This window comes from Fonsecaea erecta, assembly GCF_001651985.1.
Source record: "Fonsecaea erecta strain CBS 125763 chromosome Unknown Scaff7, whole genome shotgun sequence".
NCBI lineage: Eukaryota > Fungi > Ascomycota > Eurotiomycetes > Chaetothyriales > Herpotrichiellaceae > Fonsecaea > Fonsecaea erecta.
This window is the reverse complement of record NW_017387250.1, coordinates 189,550-212,345: the sequence shown is the minus strand read 5'-3', so window position 1 is coordinate 212,345 and position 22,796 is coordinate 189,550. Positions and strand designations below refer to the sequence as shown.

The following is a 22,796-nucleotide window of genomic DNA, read 5'->3' as shown; positions in this document are numbered from 1 at the left end:
ACCGAAGTAAGTCTGCTCAAGGAAGAAGGCCACCACCGCCCTCCTCTTAACTACGGACGTTGAACAGCACATCATCTAGCGCCGAGGCCTTCAAGTCCTGCGCGTCCTTCAGCACGGGTCGTCGCTCCCCCCCGTAGCCGACCTTCCTCATCCACGCCTCCAAGCCCTTGATGCGGTTCGGGTTGATCTCGTCGAGCAACGCCCAGTTCCGGGTGGCCCCGTGGCCCTCGCCCCAGTAGTGCCACCAGGCCTTGAAGTTGTCCTTCCAGCTCATGAGGGATTCGTCCTTGTTCACCCCGGGTCCGACTCCCCAGTGCGCCGGCGCCCCCGGGTATGGCTCGGCTTTGGGGAGGTACTCCTCCATCGGCAGGCGCACGAACTCGGCCTTGCGCCCCGTCACACGCGCCGCCGTGTCTGCGATGTCCTGCATGCTGACCTCGTCCGTGGCCACTTCGAGATCCAGACCGGCAGAGCGGTCGATGTTGTCGAACATCCACAGCACAAACGGGCCGACGTCGTCGAGTGCGATCAGGGGGATTTTCCCGTCAGCTGGAGACCGTCAGTCTGTCAGAGAGGCCTCATCTCTGGGAGAGAAAACGCCTAGGTATCTGCGGTGACAACGTACCTGCTGGGTTGGCCCACACCAAAGTCCCGTCGGGCTTTTCGTCGGGCACAAACATGCCCTCGAACAGCATGTCCATGTAGGGGCAGGTGGTGAAGAGCGAGGATTTCATTCCCTCTTGGCCTTGAGCGAGGATGAAATCTATGTGATATAGATCAGCCAGTCAGCCCGTGCCATGCCGTGCCGTGTCTCTCTTCTGATGGGGGCAGAACTGAGTACAAAGGGACGACCATACCTCCCAACCGACCCTTGGCGTCATTATGGCAACAGTGGTACTTCTCGTCCCACCCGGCTTTCTTGAGGGAGTAGTCGATGTTGGCCAGGATGAAGTGCTGGACCTTCTCGTGGCGCGCAATCTCGTACGCACGGAACGTGTAGAACAGTTCCTCCTTCTCGCCCAGCGTGAAGCCGTCGATGTTGACCCACGCGCCATACACGCCGCGAAAGGCCCGGTGCAGGTCGCTCAGGCTGTCCTGCTTGCCCTGGATGAGCTCCACGTTGGGCAACGCCGCGAGCGCCTTTGCGTGCTCTGAGTTCGGGTTGCGCGTCAGGACGCGAGCCTTGTACCGTCCGCTGGCCGAGAGCGCTAAACATTGGGGAGAAGAAGGAGGTCAGTCAGTCGGTCCATCCAGTCTGGATAGAGAGAAGAGAAAAAGATAATGATGATATTATACACGATATCCCCGGGAACCTCATTCACCCAGTTCCTCAGCCATGCACTCACCTTTAACGACGGGTGCGCCTTGCGCCCCGGTTCCTCCCAGAACCAGGACCTCCTTGAGCTCTGGCATTTCTTTTCGTTTCGTTTCGTCTCGTTTCGTTTTCTCTGGCGTCCGTGCCTGGCGTCTGTCCTCGACTGGGTTGGTTGGAGTGAGGTGTATGCAACCAGCCTCTGTCTGTGTCCGGGGCGTCCGTCTGAGCAGCAGCAGCCAGTCCTTTTATATCACTTCATATCCATGACTTCCCGGGCCTGGGCCTGGGTCTAAACCCTGTATCCTGGGTCCGTTCACGGCTCATAACAGCGAGAATCTTGTTGATTGATTGATTGACCATCACTTCCCAGCCCAGCCCAACCATTCCCGTCTTTCCCCGCCCTCTCTCATCCAAATGTCAGCAATACAATCGGCCATTTGTGTGCGAGAGACCGAGAGACACAGAGAGAAACAGTGTGTATGTACCTCGTATGTTCGTTCAGACAGGGGGCTTTCCCCTGCTATTTGATTATTCTGGATTTGCAATGACCGATGATGGGGTGCTGAACCTCGGTCGGTCGATCAGTCAGCCAGTCAGTCGGTTCGTGGATGATATATATGGATTAATTACTGGCGGGGTCGGTTTTGATTATTTTTCTCCCCCTGTGCGCAGGAAAATCCCCATACCAGTTACAATATCATCTTAACAAGGACAGGATCAATCCCTAGCAAGCTAGCCAGCTGGCTACTCGTTGGATTTTGTAAATGTTTGTCCGTGTAGTCTTCTCATCGTGATCGATCTGAGGACTCTCCAATCCATGTATCTCGTACAACATGTCCTGTGTTTGCGTGTATGCCGGGTTCAGCTCTGTTGATTACATATCCACAGTATGTATGTATGTACATGACTTGTTCGAACAACCAAAATCGAGGCTCCCTCTTCCCACCTCGGACTTAAGGTGGAATGAATGAACCGAATGTGAGAGTGATTCGCAAGGCTTCAGGCCTTCAGGGACTTACTTCAGTCCCGCATGTCTCTTCCCGCAGTAGGACTGGCTACCTACCTATTGCCTACTCGTACTTGTACTCGTACTCGTGTCGTGGATCCTCGGTCCTGGAACTGACTCGGGTTGTAGTTGGCGGTGGTTGTCGCTTGTATATCTGACTACAAACGAGGATGGCCGACCGGGTGGCTGGACTGGACTGATCGACTGCCTCATCTCGATCTATTACATATCTATATTCCCCCCTCCCCCCCCCGCATGGTACAGAGGACGAGGGATTGGTACGCCATTACCATGTCTCCTCCACTCTCATGACAACGCTCGTCTATCTCTCCTTCTGGATCCTGAAGACTTTGCTCTTGTTTGGTCTGATGTGCGAGGTGGCAGGAGGATAGAAGGAAGAGAGTCCATTTCTAAAACCACATGTGCTATGATGCCGAAAGGTATACTCTTGCCTCAAACGGTTGCAAGCGATTCTCCGTGAGGCTTCCCTCATCGACATTCGTAACGGCGAGGCTGAACTCTCGACCACCCTCCAACACGGACGCCGAAGAAGAAGTCCATTCCTTTTCTTTCGTGGACATGTTGGCCACGGTCACGGCCTTTGTCCCATCGTGTCCTTCCTTGACGAAAACGATCAGATCTTCATCTGCTGGCGCGCCAGTCTCAACTTCGCGGAACTTGCCGTACACAAAGACGTCCTTGTGTGTCTTCCTCAGCCGCACCATTTGTTTCCAGAACTCCAGCACACTTCCCTTGTGACCCTCTTGGTCCGCCACGTTGATGGTCTCGTGGGACTCTAGCACGCTCATCCACGGCTTGACCTCGTCGGGGCAGAACCCAGCGTTTCTTGTGCCTCGGCCTTCCCATTGCATGGGCACGCGGGCGTGGTCGCGCGCCACCTTCTGCAAAATGTCCAGCGCTTCAGAGAGCGCCTTGGGATCTCCCGGTGACTTCTCCCGGACCTCGCTCAGGTGCGACACCGACTTGATGCACTTGTACTCCTCGGCCGACCATGACCGTGGGGCATTGATCATCCCAATCTCCTGTCCCTGGTAGATGAACAACGTCCCCGTCAGCGTGGCCAGGACGACGGCCAGCATCTGGGCCGCACGCACCCGGTACTCGGGCAGATCGGAGGTAAAGCGTGACACGGAGCGGCCCTGGTCGTGGTTCTCCAGGAACACAGTCGTCCAGGCGTCGGTGTTTTCGATTACAGATTGCCATTTGAAGAGCTCGCGTTTGAAGTCGGTGGTGGTAAAAGGCCGCGGGATGAAGCGCGCCCCCGGAGTCTGGCCCAGGTCGACCACGTCGAAGTTGAAGACCATGTTCAGCTGCTTGTTGCGTGCCGAGATATACGCCATGACGTCCGCTTCGTTTGGCGTGTATGGCAGTTCACCGACCGTCATGGTGTCGTAGTTGGCGAGTATGTCGTTGATCTCGCACAGGTACTCTCGCATCCGCGGCCCGTTAGCGTAGTACATCATAGCCGGCTGCGATTCACTCTCGGGATAGACCACGGGAGCGTCGGGCAGCCCTGGGTGTTTGGAGTAGAGATTGACCGTGTCGATGCGGAACCCGTCAATGCCTTTGTCCAGCCAGAACTTGATGGCACTCCGGTAAATCGCCTGTCTGCACTCCTTATTCTCCCAGTTGAGGTCTGGTTGCTCGGGCGCGTACAGGTGCAGATAATATTCCTGACTGGTCTCGTCCCAGGTCCAGGCAGGTTTCGAGAAATTGCTCCGCCAGTTGTTCGGACGGCACCGCTTGCCGTTGACATCGTACTTGGCGGGACGCCAGATGTACCAGTCCCTTTTAGGGTTTGTCTTGGAGGACCGGGACTCTTGAAACCAGGCATGGAGACTCGAGGTGTGGTTGATGACCAAGTCGAAGATGATCCGCATGCCCCGGTCGTGCACGGCCTTGATCAGCTGTTCCGTCTGCTCGAGCGTGCCATACTTGTCGTGGATGTCTTCATAGTCTTGGATGTCGTAGCCCATGTCGACCTGGGGACTCTTGTAGTGTGGGCACACCCAGATCACGTCGACTCCCAGGTCGCGGATATAGTCCAGCTTGGACATGATGCCGGGGATGTCACCGACCCCGTCGCCATTGCTGTCTTTGAAGCTGGCTGGGTAGATCTGATACACCACCGCCTCTTTCCACCACTTCTGTTCGTGCTGCTGATGGAGTACTTCAATCATAGCTGGTGATCAAATCCCGAGGTATGCTGTGTATGGGGCTGTCAAGTCCAACGTTTTCCGGCACAAATGGCGTTTGATATAGCCACCAGCAATGCCTGGAGAAGATCGTACACGAGTAGCCTGGCCCTTGAGTTATCTGGATGGTATCAGACACTCGACTACTTGTTCGGCTCATCAGAGAGTGGGCCAAAGTCGTGTCCGCCCTCTGACACCGGGCGTTGTCCCACCATGCCGAAGAGCACTCCACCACCCGTGGGTTCAGCTTCTGGCACTATCGAATTGTTTCGCGCAACGAAAACTCCTTCTTGTCAGATGGCCTGATAGAAAGCAAAGTGTCGTCGGCAAATCCAAGGCTAAGCGACGAGCAAGCGAGAGCCGATCGGCAAAGCATCGTGGGGGAGTTTTTCGGGAGCCCTTTTTGCCTCTTTCAGCCTCTATTGTTGCCGCGACGGTCATCCTCCGTCTTTAGCGTAAGCGACGCAGCCGACGCCGGTATCTTTAGTCTTTTCCTTCCTCTTCCCACGATTGCCCAGCCTTCGGGAGAAGACGCCGTGGGCAGATCTCACTGTCTACTTTCAGGAGACGAGCGCGACTGTAACGTATCCTGGACTCCCTGAACACTGCCGGCTGTACCCCAGACATTCGATGTCCATGTGCCTGTATATGCTCCACTTTTACCCGCGGGGACAGACCTGGACGACGGGGTCTAGCTCGCCACTCCTGGCTTCTTTGGTATATAACGGCCACTTTCGTCCTTCGGCAAGGGTCAACATGGTTCCCTTCTCCCACACATTCTCCAGCAACAGTCGGCTTCTGCGCAGTAGGATACGTCGAGACTCAGCTTGACGGTCACTCTTCTTCTGCCTTCTTCGTCGCAATGGCCCACGTCGAGGACGTCAAAGGCCCTGTTGAGGCTCACGCTGAACCTCTCAGTGCTCAAAAAGCCGTCATCCAAGAGGCACAAGCAGCGGCCGATGTCGAGCAAGAACTGGGATTGCTGAAGTCCATCAAGCTCTACCCCAAAGCGATATGCTGGTCTGTTCTCTTGTCAACCGCCATTATCATGGAAGGTTATGACCTGCTGTTGATGTGAGTAAACACCCACACAGTAACCGAATGGTACTGATGCTTCTCAGGGGTTCTTTCTATGCCTTACCTCCTTTCCAACAGAAGTATGGGAAACAACTCCCCAATGGCGAAGTCCAAATCCCGGCCGCATGGCAGTCGGGCCTTTCCAATGGGGCTACCGTGGGATCGATCTTCGGTCTGATGCTGAATGGATACGTTTCCGAGCGCTTTGGGTTCAAGAAGACAATGCTTGGTGCACTTGCCCTGATCTGTGGGCTTATTTTCATCCCTTTTTTCGCCCCGAGCCTTGAGGTCCTCCTCGTCGGCCAGATTTTGATGGGCATACCCTGTACGTTCAGGCTCTCTCATCGGTCCGATCTGCGGATCATGCTGACGCGAAAAAGGGGGCATCTTCCAAACTCTTCCCACAGCATATGCAGCAGAGGTGACGCCGACTCACCTGCGAGCCTACCTCACGACATATGTCAACCTTTGCTGGGTATGTGCACAGGCTGGGTAACGCATGGAACAGGGCTAATACTTGGGTCCAGGTGTTTGGTCAGCTCCTCGCATCCGGAGTGCTGCGTGCTCTACTCACGCGAGACGATCAATGGGCGTATCGCATGTGAGTTTATAGTATCGCTCTTTGCCACGAATCCTGCTAATTGCCCGACCAAAAGCCCCTTCGCCCTCCAGTGGGTTTGGCCGATCCCGCTCATTATCGGAATTTCAATGGCCCCAGAGTCACCATGGTGGCTGGTGAGGCAGAATCGACTTGCCGATGCCAAAGCCGCACTTGCTCGGTTGACTGCTAGGAACGGAGCCGTTGATCTGGACAAGGCGGTCACGCTCATGGTATACACGACAGAACATGAGAAGGAGTTGGGGACCGGGACAACCTACCTTGATTGCTTCAGAGGTATCGACCTGCGCAGAACCATCATTGCGTGTGGCTGCTGGCTGATCCAGACGCTCTCGGGTGCCAGTTTCCGGTATGTCTTCAGTTTCCCTCTGTGTTGTTAATGACCATCTGACCACTGACACATCCAGCACGTATTCGACATACTTTTACAAGCAAGCCGGGTTGGCGACCGATCAGGCCTTCAACATGGCGATCGGTCAATACGCTCTGGGCATCGTCGGCGTCTTCACCGCCTGGTTCCTTCTCCCTCGCTTTGGTCGCCGAACTATTTATCTGATCGGTCTGGCGTGTATGACCACTCTTCTTATCACTATCGGCATCCTGGGAGCAGTATCGAACCCTCCCACGACCGGGATCGCCTGGAGTGTGGGATCGCTGCTCTTGGTGTACACCTTCTTCTACGACGTCTCTGTCGGACCTGTCTGCTACAGCCTCGTCTCCGAGATCCCTTCCGTACGCCTTCGAAGCAAGTCCATCGTCCTGGCGCGTGCATCGTATAACTGTTTGAACATCGTGACAGGAGTCATAACCCCATACATGCTCAATCCGGGAGCATGGAACGTGAGTCCTTCCCTAAACGTGAATGTGTTTTCATGCTGACGATGTTGAAGTGGGGAGCCAAGACTGGCTTCTTTTACGGCGGAACATGTGTCTTGAGTGTCTTGTTCACCTTCTTCTGTATTCCAGAGCCCAAGGGACGTACGTTCGCCGAGCTCGATATCCTCTTCCAGAAAAAGACACCAACCAGGATGTTCGCAAAGACGCACGTCAGTTTGTTCGACGCCACCGCTCTTGATGAGAAGTATGAGAAGGAATGAAGTCGCCAAAATGTCTCGTAGTAACATTGTACATCCGTGAGACCAAGATTAAGTGATAGTCTGGCGGCATTAGTCGTTCTGAAATCGAGAAGTCCTGCGGGCTTAACCTGGTAACTCTGCAACATATATTGGAAATGATTCTTGGACAATCCCTTCTTTCCTCAAGACTGGCTTTGCATTGTGCGTGTTTGATGCCTGCTGGTTAAGGATTTTCTGTGATACCCACTTGTGACAGTCTGTCAGATGAAAGGAGGAGCAATGCCAAACCTCTGGGTACACAAATAGCGGCAGTCAACCCGCTCAGATCTCTGGCACTGCAGCTCCACCACGGCAGCCAGAAAACGTGACATGAAATCACTCTGATAGATGGGCTTTTTGACACGCTCAAGCATCTGCACAGCCCAGTTGCCTCCCTCTGGATCCGCTTCGAGGGCATAGAAGAAGATAGGCCACATGAACCCTGGGTTCACGGCGCCGTTATTCCGTGTGACATTCTCATCGACAATTCGACGCACTTGCCGCAGCGCTTCCTGAGCCTCTGGCGTTGGAATCAGCCACTGGCCATGTGCCCGCCCTAAGTCAACGATCTCGATCTGATATGCAGCGTTGCACAAATCTATGAGCATTGACAAACGGTCAAGAAGCGACTCGGGAACAACAGTCTGGAGCTGTTCGCGGCTTAGCCGTAGAAGACTCGGTGCCTGCTGACGCAACAAGGCCAGCTGCTGTCGAATCTTCGATGCCATTTGGTCCACCTCGCTTTCATCCGCCAAAGTGCCCCTCGAGCGATGATGTCGATTCAGACCGCAGATGAGAGCACCTATTTGCTGTGTCTGAATATAAAATTCGAATAGAGGGGACGCGAGACCGTCGTAGAGGATTGAGGCTGGAAGAGGGTCTCGGTCCAGGAAAATGAGACTGGGTGCCGGACCTGAATTGCAGGAAAAGAGGTGGCTGACTTTGGCCGACATAAAGCCTCTTCCACCTAGATGCAAAGCCTTGACGTGCAATAACTTCAGCCACGTCTCAATGCGGCATACCACTGGCGGCCACGGTCGCTGCTGGATCCAACGCTCAAGCTTGATCACAAAAGGTCCCTCAGACTTCATCATAATCGGGACGGTGTCTTGCTGCGAGATGGCCTCAAAACACGCTAATAACGCCATAACGAGAAATGTGCATTCGAGATCGGGCGCTTGGAACCGCAACATTTTCGCGTGTTCTGCTCTCGCAGCGTGGTATTGAGCGATGGCATCGGACGTCTCGTGCCCCAGATCTTCGGCTTTGGAAAGTGCCTCGACTGCAGATATGGCAGAAGCTATGACGGGGCTTCGAGCGCTCAACATTACCATGTAACGCTTTATGCGAGCCCAATTTTCTCCGTCGAACGTGGAGATAAAGGGAAACTCTACTTTCTCCACAAAGTAAGGATATTGACCGAGAATTGGCTCAGCTGTCGAGCTCGATTCGGCAACAATGTTCAGTCGAGTGTCCCCGTATGCGTCACCAAGCCTCGATACGGACGGCTCAACAGCAAGGCCAGGCGCGAGTAAGGGATCCGGGGTTCGGACGGAAGAAGCAAACTCCACACTCTGGTCTAATCGACCTCCCGAAGCAAGATCGAACATCGACTGCGACCAGGCTTCGTACGTAACGAATGGAGAGAGCGGAAAGTCGCCCAGCGCAGGAAGCATGTCTTGGGATGTAGGTGTGGCATTGAGAGACAGAGTCCCCTGATCTAGGGTCGTGCGGACCCTCTTAGGGCTAGGCTCTTGGATGTGATCAGCATCCGGATAGACACAAACTCGACCAAGTCTCTCACACTAAGACGGAAGTCAGTCAGCCCCTCATCGAAGTCAATGCCACATAAAGCTGCAACAAAGGAGCTCGTACGTTGAGACAATTTGGCTTCTCTTCGCTACATTTTACCTTTCGGCCACGACAAGTCAGACACCCTGTTAGCTGTTGCGTCAGTTACTGCGATCGTCCAAGCTTGGAGACGGTAGCCCACCGCTCTTGGTTCGCGACTTAGGGGGGAGTCCATTCTGTCCACTCCTGCTGTAAGAAAAGGTGGAAGTTGTGGTGGGCATTGGACTCGTCTCGGGATACAGACTTGGGATGAGGGATTATCTGTCTCGAGCACAAAGCAAATGGCCCAAACCACGGCGGTGAGAAGGCGGAGGAAGTTGTTCGCAAATTGTTCGCAGTTGTTCGTCTGGAGCATGGCATCAGGGGCGAGATCTAGCCCCCATGTTGCCAAGACGGCGTTGGGCGGGGTAAGTCATAGAGCAGCGTCACGCTAATCCAGATTCGCCGAGTGCTTACCCTTTTTGGTCGAAAGACACACCCTTACAAGGGCTGCACATAGGCGGAGTATGTATGTGGTAAAGCATCATAGTGGCAGTGAGACTCGGTGCAATGCTAGCAAGGGAACATACAAGAGAATTCTAACGTTGACAGTGAGATTAACATTGGGGCTGAAAACCCGAGAAATACGACAGATCTTGCACTAGATCAAAGCCTATCTGACAGATACTTTGCGCCGTGGTATTTTGTTTGCTCGGAAGGGCCTGTAGTAATATGTAGCTTGATAGAGCGCAGGGCTTGTGGAAGAGGGAAAAGGGTTCTCACCGTTGGGCTCCCATGAGATCAGTCGATCGGCCGAATAGGCTGTGGAATATCGCACTCAGTGAAAGACCATTTTACACAGCAGGCTGTGGGCAGGTTACCATGGAGTCGTGATCTTCACGGCGTCAGAAAACCCCCTCGTGCAATATAAGAAGCGTTACATTTCTTTTCGGTTGATGCTTAGTGCCGTCTTCACCTTGTCCCTACCTAGATAACCAGCCGTCCAATGAGACGTGCAGTGCTGTGGGAGGCCTTGACTGACAGTCTGTCGAGTACGATCTATTAACAGTGGCCTCACTCTTCCGTTTCCAGCCTGTTTTCACATTATCTACTTGTGTCTTCTGTCATCGGCTGGGAAAGCCGTGGTGTCCCAGAGAAGAACCGCCGAAGAGAAAGGTCTCGAGCTCCGGCACCCAGCGATTACTGCAGATGAAGGCCAGGACAATGCATCCATTCCTCTACAGCGGCAGCGGGACCACGGCTATCCCACGGGACTGCGGTTTGTCCTTTTGACCATTGGGCTGGTACTTACTATGTTTCGCTCTGCACTGGACACGTCCATCATCTCGACCGCCATCCCCAGGATTACATATCAATTCGGCACAGTCAAGGACGTGGGCTGGTACGGATCGGCCTACCCTATCACAAATGCCGCTTTTCAATCAACGTTGGGCAAACCTGTAAGTGTGGCAAGTCTCGAGTCTGTCCTTCAGGCTGGGAGGCAACCATGAAGCTAAACCTTGGGGCACTGGCGAGCAGTACAAGGACTTCCCGTTCAAATGGACCATCTTGCTCACCGTGTCCATTTTCGAGCTGGGCAATGTGATATGTGCTGTGGCTCACAGCAGCTCAGTCTTGATCTTGGGCAAGGTCATTGCTGGAATGGGCGGTGCAGGAGCCATGACGGGAGCATTCATCATTATCGCCTTCAGTGCCAAACCACAGTATAGATGACCGTACATGGACGTTCTGGGGCTCACATTCGGCTGTGCGAGTGTGGCTGGGCCTCTATTGGGAAGCATCCGCACTGACGGACCTGGCTGGAGGTGGTGCTTCTGATGAGCACTGGTGCTGTACGAGTGTCTCTGAACCACAAAGACTGGTTCTTTCTTAGGACAAGTCTACCCTATCGGGGTTCTAGAGGCGATTACCACGGCTCTCACCGTTAAGGTGCCATCGATGTCTGAGTCCACGCAGGTCCCCTTGAGGGAGAAGCTGTTCTCTCTAGATCTCGCCAACAGCCTTCTTGTGCTGGGTAGGTGCTTTCTTTCGTAAGATGGGAGGTGCTTCGAGAAGATCAATTAATATGGTGTTTGGCCAACAGGTGCAATGGTTGGCCTTGTGCTCGCACTGGACAAAGGAAGGGTTTCGTCCCCGTGGAGCAACTGGCGCGTCATCGCAAGCCTGATCGGATTTGTGGCTCTCCTCTTCCTGTTCTGCATCAATGAAGTGGCAGATGGGCAGCTGGGCCATGATCCAAGCACATCTGTTGAACAAACGCTCGATTATTATCTGCCTGGTTTTTCAGTTTTTGATTGCCGGCTTGTTTCGCCCGCTATCGTTTGCGTTGCCTATCCAATTCCAATCCCTCGGCAATGTACCGCGTCAGAAAATGGGCTTCGACTGATCTCTTTGATCCTGGCTGTCTCTGCATGTACCTTCGTCGCCAACGGGCTGCTGACCTTCTGGCGGCACTACACGCCTTTCCTCATGATAGGCACCATGGCAGGAACACTGGGGGTCGTCTTCGTGCACACTCTGGACGCCGGCGCTGGCCTCAGGGCGTGGATCGGTTTCGAGATCCTGACGGGCATGGGCGTACGTCTTGCCCTGCAGGTACCCACGATCGAGAATCAGGCGGCAGTGACCTCGTTGACGTTGGTCTGCGAGAACGTGGGGGCCTGCCTCTCCATCGCCGTGACTGAAGCAGCCTTCACCCACGGGTTGTTCTCAGCACTGGGGCACCACGATCCCCAGATGAAGCCTGAGACGGTGGTCAATACGGGAGCAACCGAAATTCGGCGGTTGTTTGGCAAGAAGCTCATTCAGGGGATCCTGATGTCGTACCTGCAAGGCTGCAAGGACAGTCACCTGGTGCCGATGGCGTGCGGATCAGCTGCCACACTGGTGTCGATGGTGGTCGCAATGCCGTCAGTGAGCCGGTCATGGGGGAAGTGGAAGCACAAAGCACATTCTCGGTGAAGAGCCTGGGCGCCGCTTACGGTCGCTAGCTTTGTCGGTAGTGTTGTGTAGCGTGTAGGAGGTTGAGTGTGATTGGAGCGAGGCGGAAGTGGTGGCACAGGGCGGTGAGCGACCAAGACACCTTCACCTGCAACACTTACAACACCAGCAACACCATGACCAATCCATCACCACCGCCGTCGACCTGCACCAGTCTACTCCGTACTCCATTCTGCCCATGTCAATCAATTGCCCGTCTCTGCCATGCCGCCAATTCATCCACCAGTGATCTATCTGCAAGAGGAGGAACAAAAACAGCCCTTGGGACGTTTCACTCATCCTGCTACACCACACCGCCGGCCTCCTCGCACACACTTGCGCTTTGACCATCCTTCAGTCACATGGTTTTCACTCTTGATACCTGGGCCTCTTTTGGTCTCGTGTTTCATTGGCATTGGCAATGGCGACATTCCTTCCATCCAATGTATGGAGGTCGGAGATCTACGTCGTAATGCCCGACCTCTCGATTCCCACTTGCGTCTCCATTGCCATGCAGCATCAACCGCCCACAAGCGCCCACTTGGCTCCCTCTTGGAAAAAAGCCGACGCCCTCTCGTCCACTCCCCTCCTCAACCATCATGAAGTTGGAAGCACCATCTCGAGGTGGCGGCAAAACTCCCCCCTCGCCTTCGAGGCTTAGACTCGCACAAGCGTCCCACTGAGATCATGGCCCGCCCTGCTACACCCTCCCTGGGCAATCTACTCTTCCCAAACAGGTGACTCCGGCCCAGGCCACTTTGCTGCAGGTTTGGGCTGGTGACAGATGACCTCCCTCGTACTGGTGCATAGACCCTCGCCAGAAATCTGCGACTTCTAAATTAATTTATTTGACGATTTGCAGACTCTCATTACCCTGCATTTGCTCTCCTGTTGCGTTTCACGATGTTTGCATGCCCACAGGGTGACATGGCGGGTACTGCACGAGGCATGGATATAAAGCATTGTGCATGAGGACGCCGAGCTGGTCCTCGTTGTCGATGCTTGCATCACCTGTTTGACCTCCCTTGATGTGGTGACGAAGAAACACTTTGCCGAAGCTGCTTTTCTTTTGTGCTGAAGAATCAATCGAACCAGAAGGCCTCGCTGGGTCACTTATGCAACCAACGTCTTGGGAACACCAGACCCTCTCGGAGACCGCCACCCCAGCTATAATACCCTACATTTTCAGTCCGAAACCGATGAATGACATGACGACGATACGAATTATGAGCGTACGCTACGATATGACGACCCCTTGTGACGACCCGGTTGAGGTATCAGATACCGAGTCTTTCCACTCCGCCATTTCCAATGTCACCAAACAAAGCTCCAAGCGCTGGGCTTCCCCTTCCCAGAAGGCCACCATAACAACAGATTGTTTCGTCCACCAGCAACCGCTACGTAAGAGACCCCGGTCGAGGACAGTCTGCTCTCAATCTTCCTCCTCTTCCAGGGCATCCCATCCTCGACCCAGCCCAAGACACTCGCGGCACAACTCCCTTTCCATCCCCTCCAGACAAAGCAGTCTTGCGAGGAAACAGCGTCGATCACGCACGGATTCCCTGACGCTGCATCGCCAGAGCTGCCAGCTCTTCTCCTCCCTGGACGGAGTTTTAGCCTTGAGTCGGGACATCACGCCTCTGCCGAGCGTTTCGACCTCGCGGACAACGACCCGGCACGCGTCCATAATCCCCGAGGATGCCCTGGACCAGGAGAGCATCCGGCGCATCTGTGAGAAGATCGACGCAAAACTGACTGCCGTGGAATGTCACGACGGGTACCAGTCAACACAATATCCATTTACTTATGGATACTCATACGCGCTTCCTGCCAGCGGAATTGATCATTCTCCAATTCTGCGTTCGGACACCATGCCACAGATGTCCCAGACAAGCACGCGCCGCTCTGAGTCAATTTCTGTTCCTCCCACCGTGATTCAGGGAAGACCTGCCCTCAGTACCGTGATATCCTGGACTTCCAACGCGACGCGACGTGTTGAGTACGAGAAAATCGACCGCGCACATAGCGGGGTTAGGGGTTTCCTGCGCCGAGTCCTGCCCCGGTGTCTTCGAACCAAGGACGCCCGGAAGGGCTTCTTCACAGGCGAATGTGACGGAGACAGCGTGAGGAGATTTCGACTGGATGTAAGCGATGACGACAGTGACGCAGGCCACCAGGAAGAACGGGAGAGTAACTGCAAATTCCCCGATGGTACCGAGTATGAAGGTGAGAAGGGTGTTCCCAGCGTGGAAACGGAAGTGGCAGCGGAAGATCGAGACGCTCAGCGTTACAAAACCGGAGTCAGAGGTACCAAAGCTGGGGAAGAGGACAAGCCCAAAAATCGAAGATGGTCGTGCTTCAACTTATAACGACACTGGCTTCGGCTTCGGGCTTCTAGCCTTCACCGCCGATTCTGGCTCCATCCCATGCTCATCTGCAGCAATCTCTAATTACATTGTTCTTGGATACGGCAATTGCTCGGGCACTCGTTTCTTTTGATCCTTGTGTGCCCGGCACAGTCAACATATCCGGTAATCTGACCTTGTATAATGCGCCAGCTTTTGTCTGGGAAGGCCTGGAGATACCTTAATACACAGATTGACTGCAAGCAACCTGAGTTCTGGAGGTGGTACGTAACTGTACATAGGAAGGCAGTTGAGATATTCAGCCGTAGAATCCCAAACAGGAGGCTTCGCAGTTCTCATTGTCGCTTGTTCCAGTCTTTCTCTCATATAAGAGCTCGATCCCGCTTCCTGTTTCCGTGGAGGGTTCGACTGACAGATTGGTCGGTCCTTGCTGCTGAGCAGGAAATCTTCGGTGACAGGCACAGAAGGCCCCCGCTGCGTTATCAGGTAAGATGGCCTGAGGCGTGCATCTGACTGATTTATGCGTGCTCGTGGAAACTCGTACCCACTGCCTCATGACCAGTGTTCGTGATCAACTCTGACTTCTTGAAGTTCAAGGAATATGGTTGAAGGTTGACGATGGTGCAGATATCGAATCTCTACCTCGAGTGGAGGAGATGAAAAGTCGTGCTCAGACGCCTGCGTCTCGTGAGTTCTATTCAGTCGCCTAGCCCTCTTTGATCTGCTACTGCTTCGAAGCCCAGACAAAAGGAACTCAGAAAACAGTCCACGACTCTCGGGTGGTCCTTAAGGGTTAGAGACTGCATGATGTTCGCATGCTGCGAAGAAGCCTCGAGTTCAGCTCTTCATCTCCTCACAGCAAGTCAAAGTCATCCAACTTCTCCCTGTATTCCAGAACCTGCCTCTTCACTTTACTTCCATCCACCCAGGTAACAAAGTCCTCCATGCCCCTCGACACAAGGAATGCCGGATCGGTCACCACCTCAGTTCCCACTCTTACATGCCCTTGTTCCACAAATTTGTGTGCCGTGGCGATGTGTTCCACCATACCTATGCGGACCATCACTATGCCCAAGCGGCGGCGACAGAATGCACTGACTGTCACATCCTTTTCCACAGAAGACAGCCCGGCGCCTTGGCTGCGGTTCTGCTTCAGGATCCCAATCTGGTGCAGTTTCTCCAACATGACCGTCTCCATTTCCACGCGGTACGGGTCCGTGGGCTCGAGGTTCGACAGCAAGTGTGCAAGCTGTCTCAATCGACCGCACAGGGCATTGTATTTGGAATAGTCGAGCGGGTGGGTGAGGTGGTAACGTCGCCGGACGGCGGCCTCGCGGTGGGAAGGGCCGTCGGATTTGTAGGTGAGGAGGTCGACTTTGCGGAGGAGTCGCTGCTCGTGGTGCTTGAGTTTACGGACCATGATTCAGAGAGCTTGGTGAAGCCCGACCGCAGGAGTGATGGAGAGTCGAAAGCCGTAGGGAAGTATGTTCACGGAATTGGAATTGTCGGTCTTCGTTGGAAAAAATTATTTCGCTCGGGAAACGCTGCGGGGAAGAGCTGGCTGCTTTAAGGAATCCACAGCCTCGTCGCATTGCGACCGCAAGGCTGTGGTTAACAAACAGCAGTGTGACTTGTATTTCTCGGCAAAAGCTCACTCGACCAAACATGAAAAGTTAGGGCACGCTGTCAAATAAGCGCCTCTCTAACCATTATGAAAACTTTCCGATTATCAGAGGTGAATTTAAAATCCAAATAGTCCGTCATTCCAGATCTCCGAGCACTATCCCTTATCCCGCTTCAAAGCCGAGGACATATGCTGACCTGGGGAGCACGACAATATTGTAAACATACGTCCTCAGCCGTGGTTCGCCCGAAGGCGAGCCGTACCCCTCAGTTTTTCCCATTCGAAATTTCAGGAATTTTCCTGGGTCGAACGCCCTGGGAAAAGCGTCATCTCTGGCGATAAATCCGCACCCGAGTCAACATGGAGGGGTCTGTGGAGTATCTGTGCGGGCTCGGCCAGCGTTATTGGTACGTCGAGGTTGAGTATGGTCACTGATTTCATTTTCCACAAGATGACGAGGTATCCTTCACATTATACCCAGACTCACCTTGGAACTCGTTATTACCTCGTTGCATCTTTCTTCTCCAATCATCGTGAAACCCGCACGACACTGCTACTATGAAGGCCATTGTTCTGGAAGGAGAGCCTGGAAAGGCATCTTTCGTCACCGACAGACCTCTCCCCAAGCACAGACCAGGATACATTCTCGTCGACACCAAAGCAGTGGCCTTGAATCCCACCGACTGGAAACACATTGATTGGATGAACCGTAAAGGTCTACTGGTGGGCTGTGACTATTCTGGGGTAGTTGCAGAGACAGGAACCGGTTATTCTAAAGCATGGAAAGTGGGTGATCGGATCTGCGGCTTCGCGCATGGCTGCAATGAGTTACAACCCGAGGATGGGACGTTCGCTGAGCGCATCGCAGTCAAGGCTGATGTGCAGATGCGGGTTCCCAACCACATGTCGTTTGAAGACGCCGCAACACTAGGCGTTGCTGTTGTTACTTGTGGGCAAGGACTCTTCCAGCAGATGGGCTTGGACCTACCCTCACAGCTATCTACGAAAGGGGAATTCATCCTTATCTACGGAGGCAGCTCAGCCACCGGTACCGTTGGTATCCAATTTGCGAAGCTGTAAGTGCAAATCCGCTGCCGCAGGTCTTATTGATGCTGACTTTGTAGCGCTGGGTACACGCCCATCACCACATGCTCCCCACGTAATTTTGACTTAGTCAAATCATTGGGAGCAGTGGCCGTATTTGACTACAACGATCCCGAATGTGCGACGAAGATCAAGGAGTATACCAAGAACGATCTCAAGTACATCTGGGATACGATCTCTCTGCCCAAAACAGCCCAGCTTTGTTCAGAGGCGATCTCCCCGGGGGGAATTTACGGTTCGATTTTAGAGGTCAAGTTCCCGCGTACCGATGTCAAGACCACCTTCAATTTGGGATACACTGCAGTAGGAGAACCGGTGAAGAAGAGGTTTTTTGAGAAACTAGATAATACCGAAGACTTCGAGTTCATGAAGAAGTGGATCGAGGCAGTCGAGCCGATTTTGGAGCAAGGACGCCTGAGGGTCCATCCTCCCAAGGTGGACAATGGGCTTGAGAACCTCTTAGAAGGTCTTGATCTGCTGAGGCACGACAAAGTGAGCGGTCAAAAGTTGGTGTACGTGGTGTGAGGTAGAGAAGGGAAATCACTGGGCTTCTCGTGTTTCGGCCAGGGCTACTGATCTGGCAGGTTGTCGTCGTCGTCATCGTCATCATCACCATCGGTAGCCTCGTGCGATTCTAGAGACGAAGTGAGCCTGGGTAGCAAGGGGTTCCAAAGAACACCAAACTAGGTGTCAAACTGAGGACTAATATGCCCGACTAGACTGATTTGGTGATCACTGTCAAACCGCGGTCTCACTCCGCCTGGCAACTGAACAACCATGAATGATTAGGTATGCTTGTAGCTGTTGGTTATGGTGTCTGCGGAGGAGATTGGATGTTGCCTGTGCCATTTGTCTGTCATTTTAACCGACATGTATGGGTGACATTGGCGGACTGATGTCATTTGAAGCGGCCTGCCCCTGGATGACACCCCGCGTGCCCTCTAGACACCCTCCAGGGCGCCCCTCGCCCCTTTGCGGCGCCTAACAAACGATCTGGCTGGTCCCCTGCCAAGTTTGGGCTGTGCGGCCTTCTTCCTTCCGCCCCATGACGCAGTCATCCTGCACCTGCTTCAAGCCATAATGCCCGCCATGTTTGAAGCTTGCTGCTCAGCCATGACAGCAACGGTGGCTGTGACACCGAATTCTGCAATCCAGTGATCCTATTCTCCTTGTAGACTTTCATCAAACTAAACTATTATCGTCAGGACACGAGGAGATCATCATTTGACCGCGAACGATTCGTAACCATCGCATGGCTTGGGCGCTCGTCGCTTGATCCCAGGCCACGTAACAGTTCCATCTTGGGTTTTTTTAAGCTTTCTCATATGCTCAAAAGTTGACCTTGCCGTCCTCTGGAAATGAGTGCTTGATCTCCTTTCCTTCCCTCTGCTGTCGCCCCATCAGTCCAAAATGTCTGCCCAAGACGCCGTCACAAACGTTCAAGCGAAACCTGCGGACAAACCTGAAGAGGCGTCCAAAGCCAATGGCGATATCAAAGTTCCCAAGATCAGTGTCGATGCGCCCACCTCACCAAGCGGCTCGATACCGCCTGCGGGACAACTCTTGACCGGTAAACAAGAGCATTATCTCAAGCGAGAACTCATCTCCCGTCAGGTCTCGGACGAGATCACGGAGTTGAGCAGTCCGACTGCCCTTCAACGATTTGGCGCCCCTTTCCGTTCGCAATATGGCGAAGTCTCGCCTATGGACTCTGAGCTGCCCATTCTGCGATACATCTTTGTCAATCATGTCCGCAATTTCCCCTTCCTCGACCAGGCGAAAGAGAAGGAGTTCTGGCAAGACAAATTACAGACTTTTCTGGAATCATTTGCTAGCAAATACATCTCCTCCTCGGAAGACAGGCTGGAAGAGACCAAAAGGAGAAAACTGGCGAGAAAGTCTGAAAAGTTGGTCGAGCTGATGATGGTGTCTGGCGTGCCCACGGCTTCTGGTTATGAAGAGAGAATACGTTTCGCCGAGATGGAAGTTGTGGAACGGGGCGCGAACGAACAAGGCCTGGTTGTGAATATCCCTGAAGGGAACTACATCAATGACTGGGATGTCAATGTGGCCGGTGTGAGAATCGCCTCAGTCAAGCGGACTGTTCGCTACCATCAACACGCTGAGTTCCTGATACGGGTCAAAAGACCCAATCAACCCGAAATATACGTTGGCAGGCGGTATGGTGACTTCGTAAAGCTGCACAAAAGACTACGGACGGAGATGCCGGGGAAGATCCTCCCGCCTCTCCCCAGGAAGAACAAATCCTCCACATTCGCATCCGTCCATCCGTCAGGGTAAGACGACACCTCTTCTCTTTCTTCCGTATCTACTGGGGCCAGTGTGGAAGAATCTGGGGGAAGGAACCTTTTGACGGTTCATCGACGTCTAAAGTCATCCAACTCCCTAAGTCCAAATGCAGGGTCAGGCTCACCCAAATCCTCAGCATCTCCGAGGAGGAGTCTATCAAGGGACAGAGATGCCAGCCCCAGCCCACAAGCCGTTCGACTTCACCGAGAGGACCAAAGAGTGTCATTGAGAGCTTTCTTGCGGACTCTTTTGCAAAACCCCAATATCGCGCAGTCGAAATCAATGTCTGATTTTCTAACTCTTCGACCTATCACCCTCAATGAGGAAGAACTAGAAGACATCGAACGACGAAAAGAGATGGATGCAAGGCGGCTGGAAGAGCAGAGGAAGTTCTACGATATTGCCAGAAAACGAGCGGCAGAGCTGGACACCTACATGGAGAAATTTCGGAGAAATATTGTTGAGGCGAATGGCTTGACCAAGCTATTTGCTGAGATCCGAAGCAAAGAGAAGCTTGAAGACTTGAGCCCGGAGTATCAGAAATTTGCAGAATGGCTGAGGATAGAGGTGGCAGCCACCATCTACCATCTATTCCTGGCAGAAGACAACTCCCCCGAGCTGTTTGCTCAAGCGAAACGGATACATTCTCTAGTGCCATACACGGTATTGAAGAATGTGATTCGAATAGCGAACCCAGCAGCAGTAATGTCTGGCGTATTGGATCTGTTTTTGGCACAACCCTTCGGTGCAAGATCGCTACTACAACGGATATTCGCCCAGACTCTGGCAGACGGAATCCGGCAATTTCAGAGATCGATCGATGGCGTCTCCGGACAAGTGGGAGACCCGGTCCTAGTCAACAAAATCAAAGCCTTTGTTGACAGTCCCGAAGAAACCAAGAACATTGTCCGGGCGGAGGCTAACACGGATCAGATCGATCTTGTAGTGGCTATCCTCAGATCAGAACAGTTCGAACCTGAACTTACGCCGCCACAAATCGAACGAGTCTACAACGCATGGGTGGCATGGAACAGCGCAGTGGAGAATGAGGACGAAGAACTCAAACAAGGCGCAGAAATGTTCTCGCACCTCAAGCAACTTCTGAAGTTAATGACTCGGCAACGTGACAAGGCTATGATGGCAGCTATGATCGAGGAGCCCAACACTCTACAGTTGTTCCGTGATTTGTTCACCATATTCTACGAGCCACTCATTCGGGTATACAAATCTGCAAACGTGTACAGCTCCATCACGGACTTTGCTCGCTTCGCCGACGACGCCATCAAAACGGTCGAAATCGCACAGCGCCAAGATGTGTCCGCAGATCCGAATCAAACTGTCCAGTCATTCATCGATCTCTGCGCCAGACATGAACACAACTTGTATAAATTTATCCATGAAGTCCACACTCACGACAACGGCCTCTTTACCGCCTTGATGAGCTGGATCGAAGGTATCCTTGAGTTCCTTCGAAAAGGTCCCAGGAGCGGAGGGAGATTAGATATGAATGCAATTCTACAGGGAGCGTTAGATCTAGGGGCGGTGGACAGGGAGATCGTTATTACCGAAGTTGATGCTTTGATTAAGTGGCAGGAGGCGCGAAAGAAGTGGCACAGCGATAAGACGAGGCAGAAAATGGCAGCTGAGGGAACAGGCTCTGGCAATTCTTCAGAGGCAGCGACGGGCATGCCGGGGGCGAACTTCCGGAGCAGCGATTTTGGATTGCATGAGGTGAGATTCTCCTTTCGTCCGTTCGTCCTTTTGTCGCCGTCTCTACGGAGGATGCCACATCTGATGTTGAGTCTATACTTACTAATTCTTGTTGATGCTGCAGACTGACCTAATGGACCTCCGCATTTCTGACGATGAAGACGACCTTGACTCTGATGAAGAAGATGTAGAAGACGATCTCGACCCTCTCTCGGCGGAGCGGCGTCGCCGTAGAAAGGCACAAGACAGGTTGAGGAGAAGCGCCGGCGAGCCTGTGAAGCCAGAAGTCAAGGAGGTGTTGAAACTGCGAGAGTCGTTCGTGTCAATGCTGAGAGCAATCTTGAGCGATTAAAGGGACACTGATGGGATGAATATAAAAGCGGATGGATGACATGCATGCAAGGTCATGAGCTGCATAGAGGAATGCATAGGTGCGCATGGCTAGCATTGAATACCCCTGACGATTCGTACATCGGGCATCGGCGAGACCATCGTCTCCATTACGGATTATTCTAAAACATTGCATATATCTATACCTGCATTCTCTATCATCCGACAAGGAGCAGAGCGAGATCAAGAACTCGTTGACTCAAAGGGCAATACGGAGTCATGTTTCCATATCAGCAAAGCGACACAGGACCTGGTGCGGTGGATGCTTGGAAGAACCCGTTGATGATCCAGAACATCAAGATGGGCTTTCAGCTGGATTGATTAAGACCAACCGAGTTCATACATATCCAAGAACAAGAGGGATGCGGCGGCTGTCAGCTTGTGAACTATGTTCGTACATGGTGGTTTTTCATCACTGTAGGAGGATTCAGCCAACCGCCGAAGTTTTCAACAGACGTATCCCCTCCTTATCGACTCCTCCAAGAGAGAGCAAAAGGGCAGGTCACGATCCAGAACGTCCCTCCACCTGCGCTGATTGTTGGGCCTTCGGGACGAGACTCTGGCATGTGCTTTCCCCCCGAGATTCTCTCAAGTATGTACAGACAGTTTAAGGCTAACTCCACACTTGGTTGAGCTGGTCTCAGGATTATCATTGCCGGAATGAAGCCAGGCAGACATGTGCCGCGAAAGCTCGACGAACATGTGAAATAAGTCGTTGAATTTCCTCAGAGCAGACGAATCAAAAAATTACAATGGGAAAATCAGGCGGTTGACGAGCATGATTGGCCCATAGCAGGGAAATAAACAGCGCCTGGAGTTGGGGCGAGTGTGTGATATGGTGTCTCATTGGACATCACGCTGCGATTATCTTGATCCCCGGAGATGATTGGAGGCAAAAACGACATAATACTTGGTTGACCTCGAGAGCATTTGGGAGGAGGGGAACCAAACAGGAGCTTGGGGGAAGGCTGTCGTGTGATTCGAGTCGGCAACGATCAGAGGCGGTCGAGTTCACCTAGACGAGAAAAGGTAGTAGGAAAAAGCAGCAGACGAAGATTACCTAGGGCAGGCAGGAGGACATCACGCAACAGCACATTCGGGAGACGATAGCCTG

The 22,796-nt window shown here is 53.2% G+C and overlaps 10 protein-coding genes across 10 annotated transcripts; 6 read left to right on the top strand and 4 right to left on the bottom strand.

The window, feature by feature from the left end:
* Positions 1–46: 46 nt before the first annotated feature.
* Positions 47–1,413, bottom strand: AYL99_07931 (hypothetical protein; the record flags this gene model as incomplete). Its single annotated transcript, XM_018839439.1, has 4 exons — positions 47–549; positions 626–763; positions 858–1,208; positions 1,347–1,413. The coding sequence occupies 4 exons, from the start codon at positions 1,411–1,413 to the stop codon at positions 47–49; spliced, it is 1,059 nt and encodes a 352-aa protein (XP_018690560.1).
* A 1,333-nt stretch (positions 1,414–2,746) lies between these two features.
* Positions 2,747–4,522, bottom strand: AYL99_07930 (hypothetical protein; the record flags this gene model as incomplete). Its single annotated transcript, XM_018839438.1, has 1 exon — positions 2,747–4,522. The coding sequence occupies one exon, from the start codon at positions 4,520–4,522 to the stop codon at positions 2,747–2,749; it is 1,776 nt and encodes a 591-aa protein (XP_018690559.1).
* An 877-nt stretch (positions 4,523–5,399) lies between these two features.
* AYL99_07929 (hypothetical protein) lies at positions 5,400–7,330 on the top strand (the record flags this gene model as incomplete). The annotated part of the gene is made up of 7 exons (XM_018839437.1): positions 5,400–5,611; positions 5,659–5,939; positions 5,995–6,089; positions 6,142–6,215; positions 6,271–6,582; positions 6,641–7,073; positions 7,124–7,330. 7 exons carry the CDS (start codon positions 5,400–5,402, stop codon positions 7,328–7,330), a joined length of 1,614 nt encoding a protein of 537 aa, XP_018690558.1.
* Positions 7,331–7,569: 239 nt separating this feature from the next.
* On the bottom strand, positions 7,570–9,024 carry AYL99_07928 (hypothetical protein; the record flags this gene model as incomplete). The annotated part of the gene is made up of 1 exon (XM_018839436.1): positions 7,570–9,024. The coding sequence occupies one exon, from the start codon at positions 9,022–9,024 to the stop codon at positions 7,570–7,572; it is 1,455 nt and encodes a 484-aa protein (XP_018690557.1).
* A 1,467-nt stretch (positions 9,025–10,491) lies between these two features.
* On the top strand, positions 10,492–10,912 carry AYL99_07927 (hypothetical protein; the record flags this gene model as incomplete). The annotated part of the gene is made up of 2 exons (XM_018839435.1): positions 10,492–10,638; positions 10,718–10,912. 2 exons carry the CDS (start codon positions 10,492–10,494, stop codon positions 10,910–10,912), a joined length of 342 nt encoding a protein of 113 aa, XP_018690556.1.
* Positions 10,913–11,680: 768 nt separating this feature from the next.
* On the top strand, positions 11,681–14,547 carry AYL99_07926 (hypothetical protein; the record flags this gene model as incomplete). Its single annotated transcript, XM_018839434.1, has 2 exons — positions 11,681–12,112; positions 13,759–14,547. 2 exons carry the CDS (start codon positions 11,681–11,683, stop codon positions 14,545–14,547), a joined length of 1,221 nt encoding a protein of 406 aa, XP_018690555.1.
* Positions 14,548–15,397: 850 nt separating this feature from the next.
* Positions 15,398–15,964, bottom strand: AYL99_07925 (hypothetical protein; the record flags this gene model as incomplete). The annotated part of the gene is made up of 1 exon (XM_018839433.1): positions 15,398–15,964. The coding sequence occupies one exon, from the start codon at positions 15,962–15,964 to the stop codon at positions 15,398–15,400; it is 567 nt and encodes a 188-aa protein (XP_018690554.1).
* Positions 15,965–16,726: 762 nt separating this feature from the next.
* On the top strand, positions 16,727–17,797 carry AYL99_07924 (hypothetical protein; the record flags this gene model as incomplete). The annotated part of the gene is made up of 2 exons (XM_018839432.1): positions 16,727–17,244; positions 17,293–17,797. 2 exons carry the CDS (start codon positions 16,727–16,729, stop codon positions 17,795–17,797), a joined length of 1,023 nt encoding a protein of 340 aa, XP_018690553.1.
* An 885-nt stretch (positions 17,798–18,682) lies between these two features.
* On the top strand, positions 18,683–19,573 carry AYL99_07923 (succinate dehydrogenase (ubiquinone) flavoprotein subunit; the record flags this gene model as incomplete). Its single annotated transcript, XM_018839431.1, has 1 exon — positions 18,683–19,573. One exon carries the CDS (start codon positions 18,683–18,685, stop codon positions 19,571–19,573), a length of 891 nt encoding a protein of 296 aa, XP_018690552.1.
* A 291-nt stretch (positions 19,574–19,864) lies between these two features.
* On the top strand, positions 19,865–21,644 carry AYL99_07922 (hypothetical protein; the record flags this gene model as incomplete). Its single annotated transcript, XM_018839430.1, has 2 exons — positions 19,865–21,313; positions 21,417–21,644. 2 exons carry the CDS (start codon positions 19,865–19,867, stop codon positions 21,642–21,644), a joined length of 1,677 nt encoding a protein of 558 aa, XP_018690551.1.
* Between the last annotated feature and the right edge of the window lie 1,152 nt (positions 21,645–22,796).